The sequence below is a fragment of the Anoplolepis gracilipes genome, chromosome 2 (assembly GCF_047496725.1).
Source record: "Anoplolepis gracilipes chromosome 2, ASM4749672v1, whole genome shotgun sequence".
Classification (NCBI taxonomy): domain Eukaryota; kingdom Metazoa; phylum Arthropoda; class Insecta; order Hymenoptera; family Formicidae; genus Anoplolepis; species Anoplolepis gracilipes.
Genome location: NC_132971.1, coordinates 12,506,750 through 12,530,000, shown reverse-complemented (window position 1 = coordinate 12,530,000; position 23,251 = coordinate 12,506,750). Strand labels below are relative to the sequence as shown.

Below are 23,251 nucleotides of genomic sequence, written 5' to 3'. Positions count from 1 at the left end.
GGACCGCCACTTTCGCAGCGCCTACATCAAGCTCTTCCACTACTGCTGCTGCAAGACCACGGTGAGCTTTTCGAGGAGGCCACGCGGCGGTGACGGTGGTAGGAATTCCAGCGACGTGCGTCTCAGAGTGCACATTATTCACTCGTACGCGAGTCCGTCCTCTTGTCGACCGGCGGTGGCCAGACCGAATGGACGTGACGTCTATGAGCTCTAGACGCACGTGCAGGACGCACAAAACAGGATGATAAAGGTATCCTTCTTGCATTTGTCCGGACCCGCGCTCCGCTGGCCATTCTTGCCTTGAGATGAGGCGATCATTGTGTCGACGCACAAACAACGTCGCACCGGGACTGTCTAAGAGAATTAATTGCTTTGTCTCTCTTTCGATTCTTACGGTTCGTTCTTCGATAACAGCTGAATTATTTTTGCGTTGAATGAAGTTCTTTCTGTTTTTATAAGGATGTCAAGTACAAGTTCTTTTTGAAACGGAGGTAATTAATTTCGACATAATTGAAGACGTTGACGTTATTGCACAAATCTGATTTAATAAAGATTATATATTATCCTCTAGTAATATAATATATATATCTGTAGATTTTATGAATGTATTAAGCGCCATTATTTTTTTATTAATTCACAAAGATATTATTTTATCAGAAACAATGAAGACCTAAGCATAAAAACATCGGCACTAAGAATACATATGACATAATGATTGTCGTAATGTTTAGCAGTTATCAGCGTTGATTCGAGAAGAATTCGAAGAGTATTGGGCTTAAAAAAAATAAACAGTTGAAATTAAAAAAAAATAATGCCCAATGTTTTTAACGCTGATACGAATAGTTGCCGTCCATTGGAAGAATGTTCCCTTAACGTTAATCTAACTACGTATTGATATTATAATCCTGTTAGCTTGATGTCACATACATATATTTTCAATTTAGAACAAGACTTGTCCTCTGATCATTTAGAATCAAGATTCAAAAAATACTTTCTTGACATTGATAACGTTTTTATCTCGAATAAGATTTTTTTAAAGGTGGATATTCTATTGTAAAATTTTCTGGCATTATTAGACATTCTTTTTTCACATACATTTTCTTATTTATCGCGAAACATCGTCCATTCTCGGTAGAGAGGAGTAAAGCCTATTTCGCGAGATTCCATCTCGCAACAAGGGAAAGGGAAAGGAAGGACGAGTGTCTCACCCGCGACAGCATTTTATTTAGCTGCAAAACGAGACGCGAAATGCGGACGAGAGGGAAAATAAGGTTTTCCCAATCTCGATTAAATTTCTTGACGGAGCTTTACTGGCGTCCCAGAAGGGAGGATGTGCCGGCCGCGAAGTTATACGCGCACGTTGGTGGGGAATAATTTAAGCCGGTTGCGCTATATAAGTTCGCTATGTGTGAGATTTAAGCTCAACGAACACACTCTCTAGTAACGCCGCGAACACCACATTACGAATTACGGCGGCTCCGCCGCAGTAAGTCGGCCGGTAGATGAAAATGCCGTAACGTTTAAGGAGGTACTTGGCGGTGCTCATCATTCCCCAAAGTTAATAACATTCCAGTAAGAAGGTGAAGTCAGGTGGATCAGATAAGGGCGATTCGATGATAAAGATGGCAATAATATTAGTTAAAAACTTTTAGTACTTTGCCCGTCTATCGGTTTCGACGTTTATTGGGATTTCTTAAAAAAGAAAAAAAAAAAAAAGAAAGAAGAAAAAGGAGAGTTTTCTTCAGCCATTTATTATGTAAATTGCGAACGGGAAAAGTTCTTTCGATGACGATCAAATGAGAATCAAACTTAAACCAAGTACCGTAATATGTTGCTTTATTGGCGAAAGTAAAGAGATGAAATGACTGACAATGAGTGTTCTCTTGTAAGGGAATGAAACTAGTCTTAATAAACATTGTTACACGCGCCATAAGACTTACATAAAATCGCATAATCTGCCCTTGGAATTCATTACTTGACAAATATTTTCTTTCATCTTGTATTTAGATTGACTCACGGTTTGTTTTAAGATGAAAAAGTTTGTAACGCTGCCACTCCAATTTGCCACTTAATTTTAAACTTACATATCGCACAAAATTCGATAATTAGTTATGTATTTTTCCCTCAAACATATCTACGCATAATTGCAGTTCTCCGTCAAAGTATCGAATATATAGATACCCTTATAATAATAATAATAATAATACCTGTTATTGTCTCCGCAATCTCACAGAGATAATTAGGTATCCGGATTTAACGAAAATTGTACGAGAGCTTATATACATGATATTGAACATCGAGAACGCGAACGAGAAGAATTTACGAGAAAAGATACGGGATTAACGCAAAAACATTCTTTGAGTGTGTGACTCGATCGCCCTGAAGCTTTCACGTATTTCGCGTAATCGGTCGGTGAATATTGTGTCGTACCCAATTATTTTGGAAAACGACGCCATTCTTCAGTCCGGTTGGGCAATTCGTTACGTACCGCGCGGCGACGTGTTCGCTTTGCTGTGTCGCGTCTCCTCGGGACAGACATCGTGCTTCAGGGAGTGCGATTTATTTAGTAGCGTTTCATTGAAGGACACTCGCGAGCGAGCGAGCGTGACACTGGTATTCGCTTCGTGAGAATGCGCTTTCTCCGTCCATATACGCACGTGCAGCTGCGATCGTAAATATCAGAGAGGTATCTGCATATCAAAAGCTTCTTTTGGTATGTAATTCGTTTTTCGAATGACGTGCCTAAATTAATTTTTTTTATCCCGAATTTTTTTTGTATGGAATTTTCTTCTGATGTGTTTACGTATACGCAATTTTACGATATATAACAGAGAGAGAGAGAGAGAGAGAGAGAAAGAGAGAGAGAGAAAACATGCATCCATCATAAGAAAAAAAAATTAATGATAATTTGTATTAAATTACGAATATAGAAAATTAATAATTTATCTTTGTTATTAAAATAATACAGTTAATTCTAGTGATAAATAAAATTTTTAAAAGAACCAACAACTTTTTTCTAAAATTAATGTGACTTTATGTAAATTGCGATGGCATTATTTTGCAAAGAAGAAAATTACCTTCAACTTTTCTAAACAAAATTATGCGTTATATAATTCCAGATTTCATTATCTAAAGTCATACAAGAAATTGTCAATAATATTTATCAGATATTTATCGTGTTGACAAAATTGATTGCATCCTGGAAAATATCTTGATTTTACATTACGTTGTCAAATGTTTTGTATAAAGTATTTGACGATCGCAGCTTTGATCATTGCTAATCATGTATCTGAGCATATCTCTGTCATGCTTTAGAAATTTATTCTGTTTGTACATATGCATATCTTAATAGTAAGATGCGCATGTGTGATGCGCATACTTGTGTAAAATGAAATGTTAAAACGTATATCGCTTTCCACCTATATCTCTTCATATCGTTTACTTGATATACTTATACGCAAGCCATACAAATAATATGTATGATATGATCCTCTTAAAATGCAAAAGTTAGAATATATAATTATACTCGGGAATATATAACCAAATACACATACATAACTGATGACGTTGATGGCGGTCTTACTTGATGTATATAAGAAAAAAATTAAAAAATAGACAACTAATAAATCATATACGTATCTAGAAAATGTTACGCGAGTATTATATTGAACATGTATCGAATTGATAACGCGCTATTACATGATCGATGCTTCGATCTTACAAATGTAATAGGGCCATATATTTGTGACTGGCAAACAATAACAATGATCGCGTTACGAGTAAAATTTTTTTATTCGCATATCAGAGGAGAAGGTATAAAAATAGAAGAAGGTGCCTCGCATGATATGAAACAATATCATTTCAGAATTTATGATCTTTGTAGACTTTAGGTTCAACAATATTTCTTGGAAAGAAATATAATATTTCCCTATTGTGACTCTATTATCTTATCCGGTGAGTTACTCCTTCGAGTTGCTCATCAATTTTTTTTATCGTAATAATAAGTTTAAAAAGACTTGAACAAATTTTTATTGTGTAAACGTTTGGAGATAGAAAATAAAATATAGAAAATAGTGCCATTTATTAATCTGATAATGTATGATTAAAAAATAATAGATTTTGATATATAATGAAAATATAACATTGAATAGTTTGGAATAGTAATCTTTGAAAATATATATTCTTTACTACAAAATTTATATTAAATACTTTTATCAGGGAATTTTGTTACTATTTATTCTAATAAAAAATAACATTTTTACGCAGTTTTACTCTGGTTATTTTGGAGAATGAGGTAAAAAAAAGGATAATTAAGACAGATTTGTTAAACAAGAAAAAATTTTAGTCTTTTAGTATTGTTTTATATATACGTCTAATAATACTTTTACATGTGTCTAATCCGACGACAGCGATAAGAAACATTGATTTATTTGTTTTTGATGCAAATACTAATGCAAGCAGTATTTTTAATTTTAATATAAGTGATAATTCGAACAAAAATATTGTTAATTGAAAGGACCCTGCATACTATTTATGGAAACTGTCTTTCGATAGATTTCATTCAAATTTTAGGATTTATAGTTTATGATTGTGCTGCATAAAAGTCTCAATAGACATAATTCTCTAGAAGCTACAGTTTAGCCTGCAAAGGGCGTTGGAAATTGACGATTTTTATGAAAAGAACTATCATATTTGCAGCTCTCTATACATTTTGACAAGTGAAACACCCCATGACTCACCATACGAGAACCTAAAATTTGAACAAAATCCATCGAAAGCTATTTTCCATAAGGACAATGCGGGATGCTTTTAATACCTACATAATAATGATATAACCGACATAAAAATATTTTTTATATTAACTAAATTCTAAAATGAAAAATATAATGTGCAGTATTATTATTTTTACAAATTGAATATCGGCGAATTCACATTTAATTTTTAAACAAAGTAAAATTATGTTACGGAGTGTAAACAACCTATTCTGTAAAATTAAATATAATTAGGAATAATAATTATAATTAATAACTTTGAAAAATGATTAAAAAATTTTACACTAAAAATTTATTTTATACTAAATATTTGCTGGTATATTTCTTCTGGCTTTGCCACCTGTGTTTCAAAATTTATGTACATAACTGCACATATATACACACATACACACATACATATGTATAATACTTGTTTATACTTATATAAATATGACTATATTTATTGAGAATTACTGCAATGGCGTATCTCTCGTGACTGTGTATCTATAATGTCGTATTTTACACGCCTTCTGTCAATCTGTGATCAGACTTTTAGGTATGTAATAGTAGAGATTGTTTGTGAATAGTATGCAAGTATGCATTGTATCATCAAATTTTGCACATTTTATCCGATTTAGCTTGATTATTCGTGACAATTCTCACGCAGTACATTGTCCTCGTAAAGGAAGGAAATTAAATGTAGAAAGCGACGTTTTGTCAAATACGATGAAAACACTTTGATATTCTAAGTGACGATAATCGTCTTACAAAGTGCTAAGTTTGACTACTGATTCGCGGACGTTGTGTGCAAAATTTGAAATTGAAATTTAAGCGTCTTTCAAGACAGGAACTTTGATAAAACATCCGACGAATGGCCGCGCGTTGATCAATTATGCGGGGGGAAGGTGGGAGAGAGAGAGAGAGACAGAGAGAGAGAAAGAGAGAGAGAGAGAGAGAGGGAGAGGGAGAGAAACATTTGGCACAGGAGAGATTTTATTAAAAGTTCCGTCGCCGAAACTGAGTTTTCGGAAACGTGAGCACAAGCGTTTTTGAGATAGTAAGTGCCGTTGGCGATAATGCTTGAGAAATGGGACCAGGAACTATAGTTTCTCGTGACTATACCTTTTCCGGCTACTTTTATATCGTCCGCTTTGTTCATTCTTCGTAATATAATCGCAATAAGGGCGCCGGTCTCGTGTAATTTACGCGTTTAATCGACAATTTTTATCACGTAAACAAATTTGCAAATTTCGAAGTAGGGAAAAAAAATTCGTACGCGCAATTAAATAATTAATAATTTTAACACGTTTAATTCAATGATTTTGCTTGAACGATTGTTTCGCGTGCTTGACTTATTGTAAGTGTTAAGTAAGCGCCTAAATAAATATCTGTGCACAACATGTATCTCCGAAAATATACATATATATCTTTGCGTGTATACACACACACACACACACACACACACACACACACACACGATGTGCACAAGTCATAATGGACGTTAGCGAACGTTATCTGTATTGATACGCGTCTAAGAAATATTGATGATGAATGCCGAGTATGTTGGCGAATGGGATCGATCGATAGGCACTGCATGCTTCTCGATATATATATATATATATATATATATATACAGCGATGCCCTGTTACAGCTATCGTAAAAGATTTATTAATCGAAAGCTGAAATTTATTTGCATTTTAACTCGTTAAGCGAGTAAATTTACATGATTTTCATGCTACATATGATGCTTTCGCGCTACATCCTTGACGTTGAATACCGTAGCTTATGCAGTGTCCGTCCACGAAATACTTTTTTCTACTCGAGAGAAATATGTACGCATTCTTAGTTATAATAATATATAATTCATATTAAATATATGATATAATTTAATATATTAATTATATAAAAATAACAATGATGTAAAATTTCCTCTGATATACAGTGATAGTAAGCTTATAAAAGTGGGATTTATATCTAAAAAAATTCGTAAACATTTTATTCCGACAGAGAAAGATTGATTTTTCTTTTATCAATGAGAACGATAAATTATTTATATCTTTATTAGCGACTGAGAGAGCGTAATTAATTTGCGATCGCTAGTTATTCGCGCTTGATTTTATTGATTGTATAACGAATGTGTTCTCGATAGATTGCAAGTGGCATTTTGTAATGTGCTAGCAACATTTATCTAATAATCCTAATTATCAAAAATTGCTTGCGCGCTATAAATACTGTGAACTTTATGTAGTAATTAGAGCAGATATTATCGCATTAATTTGTTATTGTCGATAATTAGAGTATTGATAAATGTCGCTAATTATGATACGGAATATCATTAGATAACGCTTAAAGCATTTGTCTTTATGTCTCTGACTTAGCGAATTAAACGCAGGTTAAACTCGTTCGAGCTAATTCGTTCTCGTCTGCGTAGTTGACTCTAGTACACTAAATGGTAGTAGTAGAAATGGTAAATTGTGTTACATAGAATACGACGGACAGAAATATATGTCTTAGGCAAAACAGGAGACGAAATATTCCCGATGCACTTTTCCGGCATAATTGCAGTGTAAACAGTAGTAGTTGTCGGGCGAAACGAACTGTGCTGTTTCGCGATTCTTCCGGTTGTCTCAACTCATTTCGAGGATTCGATTAATTCCGACGTGTTTCCTACAAACTCTGTCGGAGCGAGTTCTCGTTCACGAATGGGATGCGTGTTCTCTGGACGGGACCTCATTCTAACAAATTTGTATCGAGCGAGTTGGAAATAATCATATACATAGGAGTAAATGGAGGCGATTATGGTGGACGCGCTGTATGATTAGACCCTGTACTGCAATCATCCGGACGCATTTCATTAATCCTGACGTTTTCGTTCAAATTTGTTAGAACGAGTTGTCGTCGAAACATGCACCGGTTATGATTACACCCTTGGGATATATGATTGTGTGGTAGATATACGTTTTTTCGACAGCATTGCGTTCTAACATATGTGAGGTATCGAAATAAGCGCCTGCATTAATGGATTTGACATTTCTTTTTTTGCTAAAACAGAATTTTTTTTAACATTATAAATTCGGATTTAAATCTACCCCGATGTGTTCTATGAATTTTATATAAAATTTTACTGTCATTTATAAGGAAAGATAATTCTTGAATTGATTCATTTTCAATTCATTTGAATAATTCTGACATTTTTCTACTAACGTTTCTATTATTTTTTTCAATTATATTAGTATTATTTTACTCAAGAAGGACCGAAGAGAAACCGGAAACTTACAAATTAATTAATTAAATCTTTAATTGGATATATTTATTTTACACTTTTGATCTGCATTGGCTTTCACTTGCTTATTTGATTATCACTTTTTCTTATTAATTTGTCAGAATGAATTTTCTTCAAAAATGTGCATTAATTCTTTGATCTAAGATTTTAGTAAACAAGTAATTTGTAACAGAAGCTCATTGTTTTCATATCACGAATCAAAATAAGTATATTAAAATAACCTAAAATAATTATAATATGCGTCATACGATCAGATCCTGTATTTCGTTTCGATATATTTATTGATTAAATTTATATAACATTTTTCTAAATCCATCAAATCAAACTTTTTGTAGGGCAGGCAAATTGTTGTAACTCGCGTTATTGTTTCGGCCTTTGCTTATTTCGGGACAAGTATAATTTGTTTGTATATACATTTGTAAATTGTAATGAATAGCGTAGACTTACTTTATAAAGAGAGTAAACTGCAATATTGTCCGCGAGTTTATCGAGTATAGGCCATGTCATGGGCGAATAAACACAAATCTAAAAGCGTGCTATTAATGACTATTAAACAAGGTCATTGACAAGCATTACATTCGAAACTCTGAGGACCACGAACTCACAATAACATTATAGCTATGGATCTATGTAGATTATTCGTCTTTCTCAACAAGTGTAGCGGTCGCGATTGAGGTGAACCTCGATATAGAAATGCATTTATGAAAGAGTTACGGAAGAAAAATGTCTTTGTATATCTGATCCGTATTTATACGCGCAAAAGCTGCGATATTAATCCGTAATTGTATCGTAAAAAAAAAAGCGGCCAAGTCCGATTATCGATGTTGTGTCGTGATAAGTGTCCATAATGTCTCGTAATAATACTTACGAACGTAATGGCTGATCAATTGATGACAACTAACAGTTTCGATTCGATTAATACGAGAGTAGCGTATAGCAAAAGTCAGGTCGATGTCTTATATTAACTAGTAGAGTAGTAAAATTAGTTTATAGAACAGAAACCATGTAGAACAATTCGTAACGTTAACATTTATCTCTCTAGTCCAAACAAAATTATAAATTGACGCAAACTGTATATCGGACTATATATATATATATATAGATGTATTTATTTTGTACTGAATGTGTATCTCGCATTGATGTATTATTTTGTGAATTTGGACGTAGCACATGTTACGTTGGAACGATACATTCTGATTTTATTAATACTTTACCGTGAACTGTGCATATGTAAATTTTATAATGTTGTAATAAAAATGCGTTTCTCTCTTTCTCTTTCTTTATATATTGAGAAATATCGTTAATATAATAAGATGCGCAGCTGTAGTTATACAATAATTGTAGTGTTTTCACGCTTCGTAGAAATTTAAATATATTTTAAATATATTTAATTAAATTATATTTTTAAATTTTAATTATATAATTTTTTAATATTATTGGTAATTATATAGTTACTTCAACTTTTAGATTGTAAATTTTATTCTCTCTCTCATATAGTTATACTATAATTTTATGCATCCAAAAATTTTGTCAGTATTGTTAGTGTTAAGCGTAAAACTTTTTTTCATTAGTATAAACACTAGTTATATTATTATTTTTTATTAGACGATAAGATTTGTTTTAATTATAAAAAGAATTTTTTGAAAGATGGTGTGTATATGTGTGTAAGAAAGGATATAAACACATTTAATTTTTTTCCTACCTTTTATTTTAGATTATTAGATTAGATTATTAGTGGAAAACAGTTTACTTCTGCTTTTATCAATTATAGCTCTGATTTCTAAAAATGCAACGAATTGCTGATTGACAAGTTGCAAGTGATAACTGAATATTAACATTTTCTTTGTCGATAATTCAACAAAATATTCTGTCGGCATTTTTTTACCAGTTTGTGATAAGGTACACCTGATATCGACTATTTCGACGCATTCCGTGAGACGGTTACCAAGCCTCGTTTAATAGTACCGACATTTGCACTATTTCAAAAGCTACAGGTAGAATTACATAGTTATTAAATTAATTTTTTGATATTAGTGATAAAATCATTGTTTAGTACGTGTCCGCGTATAAATTTTGGATCAGAACACGTATGATCTTTTTTTATTCTAGCATAGATGTATATTATATAAACATTATCGATATATATTATTGTTGAGATCTTTTTATTTATATATGCATTATTTATGAATGCTATTCTTGATTAAAAAAGAAAAATCTTTAATAAACTTGACAATTTCAGAAAATGATACTTTTTAGATCAAATAATAAAACTTACTTTATATAACATTTTAATAATTTATATTAAATATAAATTGTATATGATACACACGATAAAATTAATTCGATATGTAATATAAAAATATAATAATATCTAAAATAATATATAAATAATAAAATCTAAAAAAATAATAATATCTAAAATAAAATATTTGTAATATAAAAATATTTGCGATATCAAGATATGTTTCTGATTCAATTTATGGATATTTAAAATACAAGACATTACAACCATAATTTTACCGGCAGTGATAAAATGCCTTTGATTTATTTTAAATTTTAAAAAGGAAAGAGATGGTGGTATTAAACAAGATAAACGTAAGAGGTTTCTCTCTGAGCATCAGCATTTTATAAAAAACAGCAAAATAGCCGCATTTAGATTTTTTTAATATCACTAGCACAGATATATTTACCAAAGTGGCGTCATCTGCAAGCCAGCAGCAAACTTCTTTCGTTGAAATGTGGACGCGCCAGATTCAGTTCTTGTAAAATTGGCACGAAACAAGTAAGCTTTCAATCAAATGTTATGATAAACAATACCCGAATGGAACAATAAACATATAGTAAGTCGAGATATTCCTCAAATATATGTCGGGTGACAGATTGCAATGCTAGGTTGACAATCCAAGATGAAATCGTGGGATTCAAAAACTTGATGGTGTTCACTTGACTTTTATCCTCAATTAATCTTATAATTAGTCTTTTAATCTTAAATTTTTTTTCAGTCTACACAATTCGTCGTTCGATTCAGAATATCATATTTTTATGAACGCGCACAGACATTCGCATACACACGTGTTTTTTTTTTCAAGAAAAATGAAAAGTCGTGGATTCCCCCTTGTGTGAAGCTGGTTGGCTGGAAACGGCCGGAAGTGACCCCCATGCACGAAGAAAAGGACGAGATTTATTGTTTGCAAGGTATGTACATACTCTTCTCATCGATAATATAATGTTTTACTCACGCAATAAAAACTTTACATAATAATATGTTGTATCACGCGCGCTGGTAATAATTTTGTAGGTATATCGATCATGCAACTTCATCTTTTTTTTTTCGTTATTATATTTGCTCGTACGTGCACAAGGTGTGTATATATTCGTCGTATTGATTCTTATCTTAGGCGAGAATGTTAATGAAGATGATTTCATTATAATTGAAGACAATAACGAATTTTATAGAAAATCGATCGTGAAAAAAAGATACAGAATTTTACACACACATATATATATATATATATATATATATATATATATATATGAATGAACTGTCAAACACACACACACACACACACACACACACACACACAAACTATATACAAACATAGTTTATTCTTTAAGAATAAAAACATCTGCAGGCCAATGCGCACTAGGATAAGAATCAAATTATTAAATAATGATATTACTGTCCCCAATATGCTCTCGATCGCGTTGATTCGATACTCTTGAGTTTTGCGAGTTAAGTAATATAAGTCGACGATTATTCTGTATAAAATAAACCCGATATTTCGTTGAATTGCTTATTTCGAGTTTGACTTGGTTAAAGGAAATATTTCTTGTAGGAAATAAAAGAAAAATTAATAAAATTACATTCAGCATATTTTTTAATCTTTAATTTTTTAAATCAGCAAAAACTTAAAAATCATTTTTTTAACGAATCGCAGCGATCGGACATTATATCTGCAAAACTCGCGATTCTTTAAGAACGTACGAGCGGACAATCGCCAACACACATTCGCTTTCGCTATCACGAGGATCGCGATACATTTGTATCCTGCACGCGTACCGATTAATCACGATTCGTCGATCGATGCGGATCGATATCCTTTCATCTAATTTCTGTATTTTGTGTTTAAGATATATAGAAAAGAAACATCTCTTTTAATCTCCCTCTCGATAAAAATGAAATCTTATTTCTCTTTTTTTTTCTCTTTAATTGTGAACAACTTGAGGCGTGCGCGATTGCCGGCGCGTGTATCGCCATCTTACTTATTTGTACGTAGAATTATTCTGCATTATAGTGATGCGTATCTAGACTTTCGTTCTCTTACGCGAACGTTATTTAGAATATTATTTCAATGAGCAAGTAACTAGGAGAGCCCTCATTTTCTTTCTCCGTTTCTCTTGATATTTTTTTGCCTCGATCGACCGCTTTGTCAATTATTTTCGGGTAGAACGAGATTATTTCTGTCGCGTCCCCCTGACGTGTTTTTATTTTTCAACATCAATGAACGGTCCGATTACTTTACACGTAACGTGATAATTTCAAAAAATAATTCGTAACACGAACGATAATGCATCGAACCTAGAGTGCATTCTCATCCTTTTTCTTGCTTCCACTCTCGCTCGCCCTCGCTCTTCGATTTATATTTACAACGAATCCCGTTCGTTTCACTTTAAACTATTCGTAATTAAAAAGTTGTCGGTCAAAGAAAGAATCGCTCATCGCAAGTAGACAAGGTGCATTCTAAAGAGATCTGTGACTTGGCTTGAACGTTGATTTATGTATCCATCGAAAATATTTTAATCTCAACAACGATTCTCGATAGTAAAGGTCTCCAAGAGAGAATTGGATTTTGGAGAATTGAAAGTCTTATTCTCTATCTCTTATATATTCTATTTTTAAGTCATTTTATACTTTACTGCATAAGAAATTTATGGAAGTAAATATGTCAGAGGTGGACAATTGACAATAACGTTTAATATATCCTTCACTATCGAGAATTATTCTCGAGAGATTAATAGATTTGTAGACTTGTATATGCCATGTAGACTTGCAGCCAAACAATAAAGGAGCACATTCCGTTGATACTGGTCCTTCGTCAATTTCAAGTTCCATTTCAAGTAGAGGTTGAATCGTTTGATCGCAGAGAATAAGTGAGTAAGTTTTCGTACATCATCATCGACCATGCATTTTATTCGGATATTACAAAAAATGGCCTTAATAGCGCGCGGCTAAATCGTAAATGAGGGCGCTTGCCGGGATCTGTCCTCCATTTCCTTTCTATTACACGTTATTAACACGTGTCTTTTGCTTTTTATATTTTCTCGCGTTTGTAATATTTTTCTCACGTCAGATTATTCAGGCTGATGTATACTTAAGAGTTTTATTCTTTCAAAACGATTTTCTTCTCTTTGTTTTAACAATAAATATGTGTCCCTATTGACAGACACAGGACACAGTATCGCTCTTTCATCTTCTTACTCTCTTTATTTTGACTTTTAGCAAGTTTCTGTTATGATAAATTTTTTTCGAAAATTTGATAAAATTCAGTATTACTGTCCAACAACCGATATTTTGTGTATACTTCCCAAATAGATTACTTGATCGTAAATCCACTATTTTTGTTATTTCTATTTTTAGATAATTTTTGTAATATTGTGTTTTTAGGTACAATACAAAAACATTACCTATTTCATACAAGCCAATAATGTTTGCTGTACATGATATTTTTAAACGAGCCATTATAAAAATAGAAGACGTATAATTATATATACATATAATTGTAAATAATTGTAAATAAAAGTTTAAGAAAGAGAGAGAGAGAGAGAGAGAGAAAGAGAGAGAGAGAGAGAGAGAGAGAGAGAGAGAGAGCGTTTGATAAAATCGAACATTATTTTCTCAGCGCGATAATAAAACTGTCAGGTGTACATATAGCCTTGATTTCAAGAGATTAATATTCGTATGTACATAAAATAGAAAGGATCGACCGTCTTTCGGGCAGATCTGGCGGCCCCCGCGCGAATCGGATAATATCTACAAAATCTCGATAAGTTTGTTTGTCATCTTCGTCATCGTTCATCCCCGCAATCCTCCTTTTCTTTTGTCGCCGTCTCGAGGAACAGGAACATCCGCAATGGGATACAGAGCACGGAGATTCTCACGCACGTGTACATACTTTTTCGTGTATGTACTTTGGTAGACACGCGGCATTCTTACACGAACGGATACACACTCCCGATTACAACAGACACTCGTATATTCCCAAATCTATATTAGCCTATATGTCTAAGCTTATTACGTGTATATTCGCACTATTGCTCGCCGCACAAGCGAACGTTACATGTCTCTCTTCCGTCGTTACATCGCTTTTTTTCGTCAGCCTTTTCGCGATTATTTTTTTCTTCTTTGTCTCCCTTTCATTCTTACTCTCTTTCTTTTTCTCTCTCTCTCTCTCTCTCTCTCTCTCTCTCACTCTCGCTCTCTCACTCTTTTTTTCTTTTTGCCTCCCACAATCGGCGTCGCAGCCGAGTAGAAAGTTGTAGGTAGTGTAGGTATACTCGGTACGTGTACCTGTCTACCTAGTGCCGGTATATGTATATATATATATATGTATAAGTATGTATATATATCATTAATTATATATATATAATCGCTTCGAGAGATGGCATTCGCCCGACCTATAAGGGTATTTTTATGTATTTGATGTGTGTGTGTGTGTGTGTGTGTGTGTGTGTGTGTTGTATATTATATGTATACGTGCAACACGACTCTCTGCATGTCGTGTTTGTTTATGTGTTTGCGTATATTTAAGTATGTGTATCTACATTGTCCTTCTTACGGTTTACGATGGTAGAATACGTTTCTACAGTATAATGCAGTTTAGCGTGTGTGTCTTTAAATACATTTTAGAATTTGGTACTCTCGTCGAGACGACTCGTCGCGCCGCATTATTCGTCATACTTTCGTTTTCGTTCCTTCATTCGGAGTTTTCGTTCGCGTTCGCCGATCCACGCCCTTCTGCTCATTTGTTTCCGCGAGGCAAAATGTAAACTTTTCCGGAGGGACGCATTTTTCCATCGTATTTTGCACTTCTCATCAATCCAGATTAATTGCAACGTAATTCACGAAATGATCCCAATTGCGATGAATGAGAAGGATGCGATCCTTTGAGTCGCGATAACCGGAGATTGCATCCCCGAAATCCGTTTCGATGATGCTCGAAATTCTCAAACTATCTTGAACGAACAGCGGTTGGAGAAATATCGGAAGCAGCTGGCGCAAACTGCGAACTCTCCGGCGACAAGCGAAGAGATGTTTCGAGGCTCTGGTTAAATGCAAATGATCCGCATGTCGCTGCTGGTCTCTCGCTTGTGGCACGAATAAACCGCGATGACGTATCCTCCGCTTTTAACAAATTACAAGTCTCTCCTTTCCCAATTTTCTTTAAGTATTTATCGATCGCATCTATTTCGTTCACCGCGTTTTATTAATCCTGATTGATAAATATCCGTAGAGTAAAATTGTTCCGCTGCAATTTATTCCATTTCGAACGTTTATTCAATTATAAATATATATTCGCAAAACTGATGAAAATTATGACCATTGTATAAATTAATATATAATCAACATAAAATAACTGTTTAATATATCATATAATAAGATATAATAATAATATATCATACATATATATATGTATATAATAAAATATATTGCGTATGATAAACTTTGTTTATCAATGAAATGATAAAGAGTGACTTGTGAATTTATTTAGAGCAGCTTTGACATTTTGTTTACAATTTTTTTCTTTCTTAAGTGAATTATTAAACAATAATTTTTGACTTATAGAATTTATTAAAGTCACAAAGTTACTGAATTATTAACAATTGTCGACAAGTCAACTATTAGATCGATATGGAGGAATTTTACGATCATTCGTGAAGTATTTTGCATTGATCAATCGACGCGATCGAGATACATTTCTCGTTGTCACTTAAAAAATAGCGCAGTCTCACTGCTCGCTCTACCTCTTATTTTTTGCATCTTTCTCTCTCTCTCTCTCTCTCTCTCACTCTCTCTCACTCTCTCACTCTGTCTCTTTCTCTCTCGCCACGATTGACTAAAACGTATATTGCAATATGAAGTTGGCAGTTTTCGTTACAATGCAGTTTGAACTGTCGTGGTCTTGTCAGAGTATGCACACAACCGGCGCCGGCGGCGCGATTCTGCCATGTTGCACGTCGTCCAGAAGAGTTTTTCATTCGCGGCAACGACGATTGTACGACGTGAGCACGTTCTATTGATAATTTTTTCGCAACTACGATCATTATTTGGTCAATGGAAATGAAATAATGCAGTCTGAGGTAAGATTTTTTTTTTTTTTTTTTTTTTACGAATAGTTTACATGAGAAATTCCTCCTCAGATATTTCTACGCGCGCGTCAACACTTATAATATTAGATTATTACATTATTATCTACAAACAATTATTTTATTTCTCTTCTGTCAAAACTCAAAATTTACTTGTGATTTATATACATCTGTTTGAAAATTTGACAACCATGTTTTGAGCAATTTTTACGTTTACATCCGCGGATGAATAATGATTGCGAATGTCTAATACATAGATGCGATTAACGAAAAATTTTATCACACGTAGAATTCGTTCACATTGTTCTTATCTATGCATAATGATAAATATGAAAGTTTATATATACGAGCTCACAGATCAACTCTTCTAGTCGTCTTTACCGAGTCGGCGGTCGGTTTATCGCGGAAAATATTCTGAATTTGCCATTTTACGTAGATGCTCGTCAAGTAATTAATTTCGCACCTGTCGATTATCATGACCTATATAACGGACGTATGGACAAACGAACGAACGAACGAACGAATGAACGAATGAACGAATGAACGTACGCGCACTGACAAGTTTTTTCGACCCCTTCCCTCTCTCCCCGACGTTCTTCCAGTCTACTTTGTGGTTTCCTCTTTTTTTCCTATATTTTAAAAGTGATTTACCTAAATATGTGCGAACAGTCACATTTTCGTGTGCACTACATTTGCATATATATATATATATAATATGTATATGTGTATATGTATAATATATATATATATATATATATATATATATATATGTATAATATGTATATATGTATATGCGTGTATATATATGTATATATACATATATATATATATATATATATACATATACACATATTATTTCGCAATAGGTACTCTCTTTGTTTAACGAATACAATGCTCTGTATAAAACTCGTATTTACAAGGTGATCGATTTATATAATATTAATAGTTCTGTTTTTCTCTCTTTATCTCCCTTCCTTTTCATTAAATTTCAAGATGCTTGCGCGTCGATGGTGCTCTTTATAACGATTTCATCTATTTAGTATATAATGTTATATACGCGATATACAAATACCCGCCGATAACGCAAGTATATTCAACCTAGCAGAGAATAGAGATCATCATTTAATCTTCTTTTAAACGGTCATATGTAATATATGACCGTTAATATGTTAACAGTAATAAAAATAATAACGAAGATAATACTAATTTCAATGAGGCTAATTATAATAATGGTCGACCGTGGCCATTGTTTTCTGGGGAATTGACGCGTCTTATGCGATGTGCGTATGTCGATTCGTATATTAACGCACGCAATTTTTTTTAAATATTCGACACAAGGAATCGCGTTGCGCGATTAAATTATCCCAAGTAAACGGAATTGCACACACACATTCCTGCTACCACGTTTTCCGTTATATTTAATCCTTCAAAGCATTAGATCGTTTTCTCAAGCAAGAATATTAAAATAAAGCAAATATATATTCAGAATTCAATTATGCGTTATGTTAATTATTTTTACGTTAGTTTATATAGGTGATAACAAGATATTCTCTACAGTATTATAATAAATAAATGAATTAAATGAATAAAGGATAAAACTTCTATAAGATTTGCATCGTTCTTAAAGGCGTTAATTCCCACGGTATTGACTATTGTGAATTATGAAAGCATCGTTCGTCATTGATGACATTACGTTAACGATTAATAAATTGGCTTAACATGGCGAGGATCCAAAAGGAACATTGCTGATTCGCGAGTTCGAAACTCCATTACACGTTATGTCGCGAGATACATACGATACTTTTTATCATGTTAATTATTTCATTATTCGTGCAGATAATTAATTATATGTATATTATTTAGTTAGTTTGTTTTACTTTATACTTAATTACGCATCTATCTATAGGGAAGAATTTTTCATCATCTTTAATCATAGACGCGTCAATTCCCGCTGCCTGTTTGCCCGGCTTAAGGATTCGGTGTAAACGATAGGCACGCATATATGTACATACGTCATTATACATGCGCGATTAAATGCATATAGCTATCATAGAATATATCACAACGATAAAACGAGTTAGATCCTCTCTTTTTTCCTTTCTTCTTCTTTCGTTATTATATAGAGACTCCGAGTAGATAACGGATGTACAGAGTTATATAAATTGCACACAATGCTTCCGGTTGGGGCGGACGTGGAAGTGTATCGATACTTACATATTATATACGAGCGCAGTCGAAGAAAGAAACGAACGAGGGCCAGGCACGCGATTTGCGCCTTCTCTTGCATACGATAATTCGCACCGTCGTTATTTGCATTGTCGCGTGACCTGATCGAGAATCAAATGTTCGAATGTTTGGGGCGAAAAACGCGAAAGCCAAATAAGTCGCTGCGAACGATTATGTCGATTAGATCCGCGAAATAAGAAAATTGCGCGAATGCTTGATTATATCCGTGGTAAAGAATTATCGGCTATGAATACATAGGGTGTAAGGCTGTATCGATATTCGAAGAAATACAAAAAGCCAGAGCGTATTGAAAGAGAATTTCATAGAGAATTCACTGCTACATTTATTTGCGGCAATAAAAATGCGACTGAAATAATAACGATTTTAATTAAATAATTGTTTTTAAATACGACACATTTTTCGGGAATATAAAAATGACATAATTATAATACTTAAAAATTTTGCGAATTTCTTCCTATTCAGATTTAGTCTCAACCATTTTTAGAATTAGATTTGTCGATGTTAACGCAAACAAAACAATCTAAAAAATTTATGGATATTTAGACATTAATATATCAAAGAATTTTTTAATTTTTTAGATGCTTTTTAAAGTATTTATAGAATTCTATTTTTAATATTTAATTATTTAGTTTGGAAAAAATCGGACATCTTTAATCGCGTATTTATATTTGTAAATCAAAATGTAAAAAATCTGCTGATGTTAATACATTTTGACATTTTTAGTTTTCAAAATTGACCGATTTGACGAAACTCTTTTGTACTTTTCTGTTTTAAACTTTTTTCGCATACTTTAATTGCTGTTCTCCAAACAAAAGAAACATTGTTAATTGAATTTAAACGTATCTAAATGAATGTTACACACACATATCACACAGTCGTCGATTCCCAATACTCGTAACTTCCAATAATGGATTCGATAAGGATATAAGTGACGTTATCTAATAAAAATCACATGATTCCGCGTTTTCCCATTGGCAGAACGTGACGGTCGAACACGACTATCCCTCTTTCGTTTCTCTCAAATATTCGAAGATAGCGGTCCAGGGCAGAATCCCCGACTAAGGATTCTTATTTTCATAAAGAATTCTCGCAAAGTACTAAGGCAAGGATCTTTTTATTAAATGAGCGACTGACAAGAGCGTCTGGTATAACCGGACTATTTGGCGATTGCAAAGTAGAATGGAGGACAAGAATAGGGAGAGGGAGAGTAAGAACGATAACGTAGAAGGGGCGAGAAAGAGTCGGAGGGTGGGTTGGGCGTGTCAGCTGGTCGATATCCTGAATGGTAAGCTTCCATGGCCCAGCTTGCAGTCAGGTCCGAAGGACGAGAGAGAAGCCAGCAAAAAGAGAGCGTGCATGTATGTACATATATGCATACATATATGTGTATATACAGAATGTACCACAAGCTTACTCTCTGCGCGCTTTTTTTAAATCACAAATATTATCACAAGTTCAGCTCAAAAGAAATATTGATCAATTGTTGTTTACATTACAAATATTTGGAAATCGACGAATTAAGTTTATGAACGTTAACTTGATAATAATAAAGTATAATAATAAAACTTTAATATTAATCAATTTTAATAAAGTAATAAAATTTTAATATTTGATTAATTTTAAATCCAGATGAACAAAATTTTAATTAAAAACTTAATCATCGAAATATATAATTTGCTCGATTAAAAAAGTAAAAAATGGCATCCGCTTAGTCTAATCTTGGCTAATTGTAAGTAGGAATTGACTCTGTTCAAAAGAAAATGCTAGGTTATCAGGACACAATCTGTATATCAAGTAAAGAAAGAAACTCTGCGAGTATGTGTTTTGGAAGCTTCTTGTAAGTGATCGATGGTAATAGTGAGCAGGATGTCATAAAGCGCGAGTGGAAGAAAGAAGCAAAATACCATGCAATCAACGTTAATTAAAATTGATAAAAACATTGCTCGTGCAACGAAATACTTTGGAGCAAGAAGATCGTTACGCTCAGAGTTAAAAGCAATCCATATAATAGATAAAAGCGAAATTGTATCTCGCGGTTTCCATTTTCCGTATAAATGTGAGTGCTATAGAGGATATTGACAGAATTAGTTGTAATTTAAATCGATAGAGAATTCAGTGTGAGTGTGTTGTTATCGTCACGTAGACGATATAAAGACACACAATTTAAATATAAACTCTCGATAAAAATGTTTCAGTATTCTAAAGTAACAAGATACCAATCGCACGATTGTACAAAATTTATTCTCCTTTCTATTTATATTATTAAATAAAACATGTTTATTAATTTTAATGGATTATGAAATGTGTATATTCGCGTTACGTTAATTATATTCATTGTCCTTGTTGCAAGAATCCTTTTCCAAGCAAAAGTAGATATCGTGCAACGAGTGAAAATTGTATTCTGCCTTAGATCGCTATCCGTCTTGATTTTCTCGACTCAATTGGAATGTTTTTTACGTCCAATCTATAATCGTCATACGTCCCTATGTAAACAGTCGCGACTACGTAGTACGAGCTAATTGCAAGAGTACTCCCGATTGAGCCGCGTGCACACGCACGTACATACCACACCGTACAAAGGAAGACGCCCCGGAGGACGAGTGACAAGAGTCAGGTGATTTCACGTAGCGACGATGCGCGCAAGTCATAGAGAGATAAAAATACAAAAGTCGCGCTGTTAAAAATCGTAAAAAAGTTCTACGAAATAAAACGAGAGAGACTTGGCTTTTATGTACTTGTGTATAGCCGTAATCAAAATAAATGCGGATGCTGAGAAGGGGCCGCTGCTGTAAAATCGTAGCCGCTCTCGTCGCGTGGGCGTCCTGTACAGTTCCTTCTTTCTTCGGCCCCTCTGTCCTGTTTTTGTCTAGATTTCCCATATCGATCGTTTGTACGCGTTCTGCGTACGCACGTGTGCACGCACGTATCTAATATGCATGCACGCGCGTATCTAACGCGGCCGCGTACGCGCGCATATATATATTATATATGTGTCAATATACATATACTTATACTGTACTTACTTAAGTAATAAGTCGCACCAGTCTCCAATAGTATATCGTTTATCTTCATTCGGAATATGAACTCTTTTTCTGTCCGTCGTTCATTCTTTTCTGTTTTCTCTCTCTCTCTCTCTCTCTCTCTCTCTCTCTCTCTCTCTCTCTCTCTCTTTCGTGCTCTCTTTCTTTCTCGCTCGCTCGCATGCACGCATACATATGCCACCACGCGATTTCCGCTACGTTTCCTACGTTCCGTCCGCGTACGAGCGCTGTTGACAGAGCGACGATTCATCCTCGACCTCGACGAACGTCGATAATCCTATATTTTTCCGTTCCCTCAAGCCGCTCTCGATTCAACTGTCGCTTCAAATCGACGAGTCTCGGTGTCGTCCTTAGCGTTAGTTAACGTTACTATGTATAATGGTGGCTAAATTGACAAGTGTTTATATCGAAGGTATTTTTTTTTCTCCGTTTAAGAACTAGGAATACCTAGAAATACCTGGCAATGTTTTATGGTATGTATGCTCGTAGAGAGATTCGCCTTCGAAATTTGAGCTTTCGCTTGCGCCGCGACATATATATATATATATATATATATATGTATGTATATATATATATTCCTATATATCGCGCGATACGTCTATTAATATCGAGTCTTTAACGAAGACACCTCGTGGAGAGCCAAGGCTTACGCAATCTCGTTGATTGACGAACGAGAGCGTCTGCCCGGGGAGAAAGCGCGGTAGCCATGATGACAGTTGGAACGCGCGTTTGGTTGAGCCACGTCTGTTTCGGAGTCGAGTTCGCGGCGACCCTATGGAAAGCGTTCGCTTTTATACTTTCCAGCGTGATCGCGAGTAAGTAGTTTTATTCTCCGAATATCTAACAATAAAATGCGACCGCGTGACTGCCTATATTCATCCGCTACTACTCCGTAGTCGTGGAAGAAGTAGTTGCAGGCGCTCTCGAGATGAACACAAGCGAGTCTCTCCTGCCTGCGAACCTGGTACCTGGCTGTTTGGACTCGCTTGTCCTCCTTCGCTCTTACTTCTTTCGCATCGAAAATCGTTTTCGACTCCTTTTTCTTACAAATCGATTCTTCGTTTTGTCCTTTTACGCTAAGTAAAGTGCTCGCCTCTGCACTTTTACTCTCCCCTATTCTCGATTTGAAGCGCCGCGACGTCGTCGTTTACTTGGCCTCCTCGAGCAGCACGAGATCGTCCGCAACTACGTCGCTGATGTGGAGATAAATGATCCAGTACATCAGATTGAAGCAGACGAAGCACACGGGGAACACGATGCGGGAATACTTGTCGATGTCCGACGGCGTGATGCCTGTTTAAGGAACGTCAAAATACGACTTAGAACAATCGTGGCCCACATGGTAGTGGAGGGAGGACAATTGCATATTTCAGTGAGCTTCCGATTTCGCGCGGTGCCGTTTCTCTTAAGAGAGTACGAGAAAGAAGCGTAATCTAAATATAGTGCATCGTAATGCTTGAAAAAATAAATCGTATATAAAAATTTCTCAATGCAAGAAGCTTTTCATAGCATGATCAGTGACAAGCGATTTCGGAGATGGTGATTGAAAGCGCATAAAGATATA

General features: G+C 34.3%; 2 protein-coding genes across 20 annotated transcripts in view; one reads left to right on the top strand and one right to left on the bottom strand.

The window, feature by feature from the left end:
- The window catches only part of LOC140676373 (melatonin receptor type 1B), a 176,225-nt gene extending 166,885 nt beyond the window's left edge, over window positions 1–9,340 (top strand). For 4 of the 5 annotated variants that reach the window (XM_072911364.1, XM_072911363.1, XM_072911366.1 and 1 more), the window contains one exon: window positions 1–9,340. This exon is cut by the window's left edge and continues 447 nt beyond it. In XM_072911364.1, coding sequence (XP_072767465.1) covers window positions 1–214 — 214 coding nt within the window. In that variant the 3' untranslated portion in view covers window positions 215–9,340. The other variant, XM_072911368.1, reaches the window with a different exon arrangement.
- A 3,868-nt stretch (window positions 9,341–13,208) lies between these two features.
- The window catches only part of Rdl (Resistant to dieldrin), an 85,548-nt gene continuing 75,505 nt past the window's right edge, over window positions 13,209–23,251 (bottom strand). For all 15 annotated transcript variants that reach the window (XM_072910176.1, XM_072910189.1, XM_072910187.1 and 12 more), the window contains one exon: window positions 13,209–22,980. In XM_072910176.1, the coding sequence (XP_072766277.1) occupies window positions 22,835–22,980 (146 nt within the window). In that variant the 3' untranslated portion in view covers window positions 13,209–22,834. The remainder of the gene's footprint in view (window positions 22,981–23,251) is intronic.